Raw genomic sequence first — 10895 nt, forward strand, 5'->3', positions numbered from 1 at the left:
TCAAAGAAAAATGGGTTTTGAGGCCCAAATTTATTAGTCCAAACTTCAAGTCTTTGATTATGATGGAAGTAACAAAATGGCCTAATAAATAAGAATGTTTTTGAACTTTAGTTTTTCCAAAACAAATTCAAAGAAAAATGGGTTTTGAGGCCCAAATTTATTAGTCCAAACTTCAAGTCCTTGACTATGATGGAAGTAACAAAATCGAATCTCCATCTACCCTAATAAATCAGAATGTTTTTGCCGTGTTTTTATAAGTTTTGATATATGTCATTTTTTGGTAATTTTAAATTAAATTTTTACGTGTCATATTTTCGTGTTTTTCACTTTAGACGTGGAGCTGACATGACTACCACATCAGCTTGTAAATTAATCTGAAAAATAAATGCCGCATGGAATACGTTCCCAAGTTGATTCGAACTTGAGACCTTAGACACAAAGGTGCAAAGCCTTAATCACCGAGATAAGAATTCTTCGACGCTTTGTTTTCTAATTCAATAATATTCTACTCTTAGTACTAAACTCTAACAAATTTTGACTTTTAGCTTTTCTAATACTTACATACATAAATATATTAATGAGTTTTCGACCTTAATATTACTATAACTCACTTCCGTTTGTGTTAAGCTTCTCAAAAAGATTACCAATTTTCTCTAATAGATTCGATTTCTTTTAATTTAATTTTAGTTTTTTTATAAATTTTGATTACTTATATATATATATATATATATATATATATATATATATATATATATATATATATATATATATATATATATATATATATATATATATATATATATATAGTTCGATTATTTTAAAAAAGTTTAGAATATGCACCTTAGGCTAAACGGTGTGGTGATGTTTTTGTCGATAGTAAAAGAGTGACACATGCGCCACAATAAATTTTTACAATTTTTGTCATAATTTGTCTAGGAATGAGGTTTGGTGGTTTTTTACAATTTTTGTCCTAGTTTGTCTAGGAATGAAGTGTGGTGGTTTTTTTTACCAATGGCCAATAAGAAACACAAAAAATATTTACCATTGAGATCTGTCATTGGTGGAAGTTTACCATTGAGATTTACCACCGGAAAAAAAAAAGGGTTGGGGTGTGGTATTTAATTCTTATCTTATGTACCCTAATAAATAAATAGAGTAAATTACACGAATGGTCCCTATGGTTTTGGGTAATTTGCACGGTTAGTTCCTAACTTTTTTTTTTTAAACTCGGAAGGTCTCTACAATTTGTTTTTGTTATACATTTGGTCCCTACTGTTTGTTTTTATTATGCACTTGGTCCTTGTCTTACCTAAAAAGACTATTATTTAAATAGAAAAAAAATGATGGGATAGGTAAACTAAGGTGAGGGGGTGTGGTTGGGGGTCTCTTTATTTAAAGAAATTAAAAAGTCAAGGGCCAAATAGTCTTTTTTAAGTAAGACAAGGACCAAACGCGTAATAAAAACAAACAATAAGAACCTTCCGAGTTAAAAAAAAAATAAGTTAGGGACCAAACGCGTAAATTACCCTAAACCATAAGGACCATTCGTGTAATTTACTCAAATAAATATCATTTACATTGAAATGTCAACTTTTGTTTTTTTGAATTAGACACGTGTAATTTTACAACTTTATTTCACTTATCATTTTGTTGTTTTTTTTAACTTATTTTTTATTTAAACGTCACTAACTAAATGTCACTTCATATTAATTAGTTTTATTAACATAGTATTTAATGTAGATGGTAAGATTCCATTTATACATTTTTATATTTAGGTTTGAAATAAAAAGAAAAAAAAGTTCTTTAAAATACATATTTAAACTATAAAAAAGAAAATATTGTCGATTTTGAAATCAAAACTCTTAAATAAACGAATAATTAAATTTCTAAGTTGAAAAATATTATTATTATTATTATTATTGAGGTTTGAATTGAAACTTGCAAGTCACAATCTTGAATCTCAAACATCTTTAATGATACTTTGTAAAGAAAACCATCTAATTTTCTTTCTAATTATATTTTTTAAAACAATGATTCTATATATATAAAAACATGACACATTTTGAAATTGACTCGTTTTTGTACGGGCTATATTGACAAGTGATGACTTGCGTCCATCAATATGTGATTTATTAAAATTTAGTTTACATATATAAATATAAATTTGAATTACGACTCTATTAGCATATTTTCTTTTTTAATGTTTATATTATTAATTATTATTATTCTTAATTTTTAGTTATTCAATAAATAATATTAACAAAACATAATATGTTATTCAATAAATTTGAAGGGGTTGACGACGACCTCAGGGGCAAAGCCAAAATTTTAAAATTAGGAGGGCTTATATCGTAATTAGATATTAAAATAATTTTATATCCAAATATCATAATAGAGTCTGTATAATTAAAAAAGAATTTGAATAAGAACTATATCGATCTTTGTAAAAAAACAATCTTTAAAATTTTCAAACGATCAAAATCATATTTTTCGTACATCAACCTATTATTATTAAAAAAAAAAAAAAAACTAGTTAGAACATAGATAATATCATATTATATTCCAGTTTAGAAGAATGCAATTAAATAAATTTTATAAAAATATAAAAAGTAGTATATCACTTTAAGTTTAATTATAATTAAATTATTAGTTACAAGTTACAAAAAATAAAATATATAATAAGAATTAAAAATTTTCGTTTTTATTTATTAGCAAATTAAGTTAAATAGCAATATACCCAATAACTCATAATTGAATCCACAATAAAAATAGCTACCTATCAAGGTCAAAATTAAAAAGTTATTTTTAAACAAGACTTAGACCAATTAAAATGAATAAGGTATAAAATTTATAGGCCATTAAAATAAAAATATCTGGAGCAGAGGCTGCATGATTTTAGACAGAAGTGGGCCTCAATTGGTCATAAGTTTCACAACTTCATTGTTTTCTCATAAAACAATTGATTTAATAAAAAAAAATTAGGAGGGGCTCACCTTAATAATTACTGATGCGGGATAAGTATTTGCTTGTATGCGTATTTTATATATATATATATCATAGTTATTCTCTTAAAAGAGATTGAGGGGGGCAAAGCATCCGACAACCTCTCTACTGTCTCTATCCCTAGAAGACCTTAGTTATACCTGCGGTGGTTGGATTTTGACTTTGTAGGGAATATGAGGCTGCAGATGAAGATGGAGAAATGGGAAGGAAGATTTAGGGTACTTCTAGGTAAATGGGGTGGGGCGGGTAAGGGCGAGGGTGAGAAGGAGTGGGCTGGAGACCACAATGAGTGAAGAAAGAAGGTTCGCCAGAGGGAGTAGTCATCGACAACAGGTTCAAACATGGTAATGGTGGAGTTCAATTGTAATGGGGGGGATTATGGCTTCGAAAATAACCATGGTTGAGAGAGAGACACCCTCTCCTGAAACATGCCGGCGAAGTTAGTGGCTTGCGGGGATGATGGTGGTGGCTTGGAGGCGACGATGACTGATTGGAGGCGATGGCGACAATTACTTGCAGGAGATGAAATCAGAGGTGTGAAAGGATGATGACGGTGGTTTGAAGGGGATGACGAAGACCTTAGTTGTACCTGGTGACTGGATTTTGACTTCGTGGGGGAGATGAGGTTGTAGATGAAGATGGAGAAATGGGAAGGAAGATTTAAGGTACCTATAGGTAAATGGGGGTGGGGGCGGGGTAAGGGTGATATGTTTAACTGTTTAAAAAATTATTAATTATTAAATATAAAATAAATGGTTGACATTTTTTTGTCTTTTTATAAATACAAAATAAACTAGTAAGGGTAACATAGTCATTTTATTTCTAACAAAAGATGAATCGGGTAGATTTAAACTCATTAGGGATGAAATGTGCAAAATTAAACAAAACAAAAGACGGTCCAATTAATTTTTGAAAATAAGAAGTAAAACGTACCATTTGACATCTGCATGAGAGATTATTCGTATAAATTACTCTTAACATTTTATTTTGATTTTACGATCATAGGCCAAATTTAGATGAAGACAAGATAAAATTTTAATTTGAACATTGCAATGTGAAAACCGTGAATAAATAAACATTTTAAAAAATTTAAGTTTTTCTATACAAAACAAAAGTTAAACATATTAATAAGTTCAAAATTTAATATTTTTTTATAAGTTGTAATAATTTAGAAAATCTTAATTTTGAAAAACTTATAATATAACCGTTGTTGGCTTCGGGATCTAACTCCTCTATTCTAGATGTTTGGGATAACTTTTTAAAATAACTTATTAGCTTTTTAGTTTTTTAATAAGTTAAAAAAAAGTATTTATATATTTAAAAAACATTTTTTAAATAAAACAAATAAAGTTTTTAAAAAATAAAAAATCTTAACTTTTTAGTTTTTTAAACTATTTTATTCAAAGAAGTTTTTTTTTTCAAACACTTTTTAATTTTTTTTTTAACTATAAGATAACAAACACTACAAAAACATGTCACTCCCGTTCCCAAACCCCAAACATGCCCTAACTCCCGTTCACAAGATCCAAACCCTGACGATCTCTCTACTCGTAACTTCTCCGCTCCCCTGGGACCAAAACACCACCTTCCTTTCTTCGCCGGTGATCTAAGAAACCCTTTGAATTCGACTGGATTTGTTTGTGGCCGCGCGTTCTTCAGTCATTCTGCTCTCAACAAACCCAAACAACCCCAGACCCGTAGCGATCTATGTAACTCCACTGCCGGAGACGTAAACACTCCCAACCTGCGCAGGTAATTCTCATTCATCTCTCTGGTCCAAGAAATTATCAAGATCGTCGTAAGTTTTCTCTAGGGTTGTTTTTTTTTTTTTTTTTGCGGTTAAGATATTGTAATTTCCTTGTCAAATTAAAATTGATGTTTGAATAAGAAATAATCAAAGGTTAATTGCTATGTCTTTAATCTTATTTTGTTCTCTTTCTACTCATTAGGGTTTCTAGTATTACCCTGCCCTCTTCTTCATCTATTCGTTGGCGGGTATTTTTGTAAACTCTGATTTTGATTTTTCCAGATGCATTACAATTTAAGAAGGAAACTGCATTTTGTTGGTCTTTTCCTTTGGATTCTTGGTGTTCATCTGTTTGTTAGGGGTTTTTTCTTTCTCATCTTTTCATTCTTATACCTTTTTTTTTTAATTCTTTATACTACTTTATTTCTCCAGGGTTTTTTTTTTTTTTTTTTTTTTTTTTTTTTCTCTGTAAAAGTAAAGTTAATGTATGGACATGAAAACTAATTCTATCAGATCAGGATGTTTTAGTCAATAATCTTACCTCGTATTTCAGTATTCACTGTTTCTGTTTTTGTTAGGTTAAAAAAAGAATTTGAACAAAAAGGCAAAAACATGAGACTGAGTGCATGGTCTGGTTAACATTATGGAAGTAATGAACAGTGTTGAAAAAGCCATAGCACATATACGGCTATACAAAATGGAAGGTAAGTATTTATCTTTGTTGGGGTCTTTTAACTTTTATAATAATAATAATTATTTACACTGATTGTTTTCTTTAGTAACTTAGTTTGATTGGAATAAAGAACAAATTGGAACAAGTAAACAAATAAAAAACTAAGAAGTCTTGCAATCAAGTTCAAGTACTCATGAATTTCAAATAAAAAGCGAAGTAAACAGTTACCCTAATCCTAATTCAAATAGAAAAATCCAATTGATTTTAACGGATATTTGATAACCAGCTCTAATCCTAATTCAGTGGATTTAAAATTTGCCCTAATCAGTGATCATTACTAGAGCTGGTAATCAAATATCCGTTAAAATCAATTGGATTTTTCTATTTGAATTAGGATTAGGGTAACTGTTTACTTCGCTTTTTATTTGAAATTCATGAGTACTTGAACTTGATTGCAAGACTTCTTAGTTTTTTATTTGCTTATTTGTTCCAATTTGTTCTTTATTCCAATCAAACTAAGGTACTAAAGAAAACAATCAGTGTAAATAATTACTTGTTTCAACCTGTAACTTATTTAATCAAACCAAGTTATCAAAGAAACCAATCAAATTCAAATAGTTGCAAAAGAATCATATAGTCCAAAACCAATAAGAGTCTAAACTTCTCATTTCTTACATGATGCTGTGTTTCTATAGGCAATTAGGCACCCAATCCAAAGATGACAGATGGATTAGGTTTGGAATGCCAAGTTTGTGGCTTCGTGGGATTGGATGATGGTTCAGATGGCTTCTTTTATTGCCAAAGATGTGGCTCTCAAGCTGATGGAATCAGAGATACAGCTGTTGATGATGATGAGATGCTTTTAACAAAGGAAAATGTTGGTGGAATTGTGCAAAGACGTGTAGCTGTGGTCAAACCTGAACCTCTCTCTCAATCTCAACCCCCTTCACAGTTTTGGAAAACTTTAAGGACCCAAGAGAATGATGATGATGATGGGGTGGGTCCCACTGAGCCTATTGATTTTGGGAGAGGGCCAAGAACATTGAGTTATGAAGATTATTATTCAGAAATTAGGATGAGGTATGTAATGGGAGTGCAGATCATGATTGAGTTGCAGGTTAAGGCTTTGGTTGAAAAATTCAACGTGTGTCCTATAATTGTTGATATGGTGGAGCCCATTTGGTTAAGATTTGTGGCATCCACTAAGCTTTTCAGTGATGATTGGGCTGATGAGGTTATTAATGAATCAGAATCTCAAGTACAAGGTATTCGTTTTATTGTTTTCTTTTGGGTATTTTTATAAAGAGAAATACTGACATTTTCTTATTCTATTTCAGGGGAAACAGAAGCTGTTGCACCAAATGCCAAACACAAATCCGAACCTCATAACATACTCGGAAAACGATCCGTAATGATATGGTATAGATCCGTAAGCAAAACAATACCCTTACCATATTCTTTAGCCATTTCTTTTTTACTCTGCCACCTGGCACGAGAGCCAATTTTATCAACTGATATAGCAAAATGGACACTCGAAGGAAAACTTCCGTATTTCACAGCCTTTCTTGAAATAGAAAAACAAATCGGATCCCCAACTAACGCGTGTCCATTAAGTTCAAGTCGTATGTTCAGACCATTACATTGTATTTCTATTCAGAAGCTGGAATCATTAGCTGCTTCAATTGCTCATTCCATTGGATTGGAATTACCTCCGGTCAACTTCTATGGAATTGCTGCCCGGTATCTCGGGCAGCTGTCTCTTCCAGTTGAGACCATTCTCCCTCATGCTTCCCGGATTTATGAGTGGTCAATGCCACCCGAGCTTTGGTTGTCTGGAAATGAATTCCGGCTTCCTACACGTGCTTGTGTGTTGTCTATTCTTATTTTTTCAATTAGGATTCTTTATAAGATACATGGTTTTGGGAAGTGGGAAAAGGGTTTGGTGAAGAGAAAAGACGGAAAGGAATCTAAGATTTTGGATAAAACAGCGGAATCGGAATCGGAATCGGAATCAGAATGCAAGATGTCGTCTCTTTCTAATAATCTTGTTTCCGAGAGTTATGATAAGCGACTACCGAAACAATCGAACTTGGATGATACAGAGATTTTACTTTTGCTCGAGTCAAAATACAGTCAACTCATTGATACAAGTGGTAAGCTTTTACAAATTTCAATTTTAGATTTTATACCGTAATCTGAAAATGGTATAAATCGTTGCAACCTTTGATTTTCATGAAGTTTACAATACGTTAAGTTGTTTCATATGTTTAGGTTAGTGATGGAATATGGAAAGGAATGGAATTGTTCATTCCATTCCGCTCCTTTGTTATTCCATTCCATCCAACTACACCTACTCTTAGTATTTTTCCAACAGATTGTCCTGTCTTTGTTTGGTAGTTGTTGGTAGGGATCTTGAAACGTATCTTGAATATTGCAAGAATGTGGTGTTTGCTGGTGTGGAATTGTCATTTGAGGATCATGAAGAAGATCAGATAATAGAAGATCTTTGGAATTATTATCATAAAGAAGAGGTATGTATGTATGACATGATATCAGTGAGAAGAGATTTACAATTTTACATATGGAATTCATGATAAGTTTTTTTTTTTTTTTTCTGGTAGGAGGATCACAAGCCATCATCTCCAAGCTCTAATTGTGGTTCCCACAAGAGACCTTTTGATTTTTCCGAAACCAACGTGAAGAAGCTCAAGAAATGTAAAGATGACAATGATGACAGAATTAGCAATGAGACCCAAAAAGAAAAGGCAATAAGACGAATGATATCAAATATGGAAGAAAAAAGATTTTGTTATATTCCTCCAAGGACTAAAATTAAAAGACCCGATGATTATTTACATTATACAAGGAAAAAAGATGATGGAAACTATACTTATGCTTCACATGCGGATTATTATATTTTATTAAGATCATGTGCAAGAGTGGGTCGACTCGATGTTAGGGTTATGCATGGTGCAGTGTTGAGTTTTGAGAGGCGACTGGCGTGGCTTGAAAAGAATATTGATCAATGCGTGAAAGAAATGCCTAGTTTTCAAGTGTCTTGTGAGCTTTGTCCACAAGATGATATGAATGGTGATGAATCCATGGATTTTTCTAAGTTAAACTTGTAACATTTTTAGGTATATAATGAGAAAGTTGAGACTTCAAAGGTTTGGCTACAATTTAAGCCATTCATAGTCTAAAATTTTTTAGGACCATTTTGGATTGAATTTGGAACACATAAAAGGTCTAAAATCTTTGGTATTTTGGTTTCAAATGGTTTACATCCTTGTTTTTAAACGCTTTATCTTTATGAATGGTTTAAATTAGATGGTGATTCAAAAGCATTTAAAAACAAATGTAAGAAAGTAAGAAAGTATCAAATGTTAACACACTATGGTGTGTTTACATATTTGGTCATTGTATTTTGTTTGTACATGACTTACCATTAACTCACATATAGTGTTTGAAATCTATAATTTTGATCGATAATAGATAGTCTACTTGGGTATGTTTGAGTTAGTTTTTTTATATCAAAAGTGATTTTTAAGAAAAGTGCTTATTAGCTTATAGTTTTTAGAAAAAGCTGGTTTTAAAAAGTGTTTGGATGCGAAAAACTGTTTTTTCAAGAGTAAAATGGTTAAAAAACTAAAAAGCTAGGATTTTACAGTTTTTTAAAAGCTTTACTTTTTTCCATCCAAAAAACTGTTTTAAAAAACGCTTTTTAAATAGACAAACATTTTTTTCGTTTATTAGTTTTTTAAAAAGCTAAAAAGTTAATAAGTTTTTTTTTTTTTTTTTTTTTTTTTTTTTTTTTTTTTTAAAACTATCCTAAACACCCACTTGGTTTCAATGAGGCTTCCAATTGGTTAATGACTTTACATGGAAACTATGTACTTTATACACATTTGACCTCTCATCTATTTTTTATGCAAATTATCATTAAAGTAACATTTATGTTCTAAAAACAGCATTAAACATTTTTTTACAAACGTTTATTACCACTTTTCATAAAATGCAGTTTTTTTATAAATTGTTTCCAACGTTTTTACCAACTTTTTAGCAATTTTATTCTTTTTTTTTACAATTTTTAGACCTTTTTTTTTACAAAAGAGAAGTTGTCGAAAAGTACATAAAAATATTAAAAAAAGTTATAAAAAATGTAAAACAAGTCTTACAATAACTTGAAAAGAAGTCTAGAAAAGTTTAATATGGTATATTTCGAACAAAATTGTCAGTGGCAATTTGCGTAAAAAAAAATCAATAACCAAATATTTTGAACACTACAATGGGTTGATTATGGATCTACATTTGTCTCTAAATAACATTTTGACTTTAGGATCATAGGCCAAATTTAGGTGAAAAAAAAATATATTCATTTAAACAATGCAATGTCTAAAACCACTAATAAATAGATACTTCAATAAATAAAAAATAAAAAATAAACATATTAATACATTTAAGTTTTTCTATACAAAACAAGAATTAAGCATAAGTTCAAAATTTGATATGTTAGCTTTCATAAGCTGTAACATAGAAAACCTTAGGATGCGTTTAGTTGCGGAAAAATGAACCGTTTTCCGAAAAAAAATTCCAAGAAAAATGAGAACTTTGAAAACGCGTTTAGTTCGTCTATTTTTCTAAAATTTTAACGGAAAATGAAAATTTTTCGTTTTCTAAAAGTACAAAGAAGTTGGAAAATTTTGGAAAACTGATAATCATTGTTTTCCACATTTTTCTAATTCCAAACTTTTTTTTATAAACACACACACACATACATACCCACCCCCCCACACACACACCAACCCACACACAAACACACACACACACCCACAAACACACACACACACATACATACCCACCCACACACACACACCAACCCACAAACACACACATACATACCCACCCATACACACACACACCTGCACACACCCGCACGCGCGCACACACAAACCCACACCTATCCCCACCCCCACCCTCACAGACACATACACCCACACACACAAACCTACACCTTCCCCTACAAACACACACTTGCACCCCCACCAACCCAACACCACCATGACAATCACCGACCTACCATCACCACCACCACCACTAACCCCTCACTAGCATCACCACCACCGCTGCTGCTACCATCACCACCACTGACACAATTGTTGCCACCACCACCATCGCCTGTCATCACCACCACCACCGCCGACCCGCTACCGTCAACGCCCCCACCCACACCCTACCACCGCTACTATTTTTTAAAAATGAAAACCGATAGAAAAATACACATCTAAACACGTTTTCTAATTTTCTAGAACTGAAAATAAAAAATGAATAAGTTTAACTAAACGCGTTTTCTAAATTTTTCAATGAAAAATAAAAATGGAAAACGAAAATCGAAAAGAGAAAACAAAAAACAAAAAATGAAAATTGAACCGTTGGAAGTCGAAAGGGTTGGCTTCGTATTCCCGCAGTATATTC

General features: G+C 31.5%; 1 protein-coding gene across 1 annotated transcript; it reads left to right on the plus strand.

Moving 5' to 3' along the window:
* Window positions 1-4477: 4477 nt before the first annotated feature.
* Window positions 4478-8684, plus strand: LOC145047941 (TATA box-binding protein-associated factor RNA polymerase I subunit B-like). Its single transcript, XM_078996314.1, has 6 exons — window positions 4478-4755; window positions 5329-5454; window positions 6119-6688; window positions 6761-7576; window positions 7821-7954; window positions 8045-8684. Exons 3-6 carry the CDS (start codon window positions 6142-6144, stop codon window positions 8549-8551), a joined length of 2004 nt encoding a protein of 667 aa, XP_078852440.1. The 5' UTR covers window positions 4478-4755; window positions 5329-5454; window positions 6119-6141; the 3' UTR covers window positions 8552-8684.
* Window positions 8685-10895: the final 2211 nt, after the last annotated feature.

The sequence above is a fragment of the Lactuca saligna genome, chromosome 5 (assembly GCF_052625555.1).
Source record: "Lactuca saligna cultivar CGN05327 chromosome 5, ASM5262555v1, whole genome shotgun sequence".
NCBI lineage: Eukaryota > Viridiplantae > Streptophyta > Magnoliopsida > Asterales > Asteraceae > Lactuca > Lactuca saligna.

Excerpts from the sequence above, each read along its gene's own strand:
- LOC145047941 (XM_078996314.1), top strand. The coding sequence starts at position 6,142 with ATGACAGATGGATTAGGTTTGGAATGCCAAGTTTGTGGCTTCGTGGGA. Across the intron at positions 6,689-6,760 it reads ATCAGAATCTCAAGTACAAG|GGGAAACAGAAGCTGTTGCA; the intron begins GTATTCGTTTTA and ends ATTCTATTTCAG. Across the intron at positions 7,577-7,820 it reads TCAACTCATTGATACAAGTG|TTGTTGGTAGGGATCTTGAA; the intron begins GTAAGCTTTTAC and ends TTTGTTTGGTAG.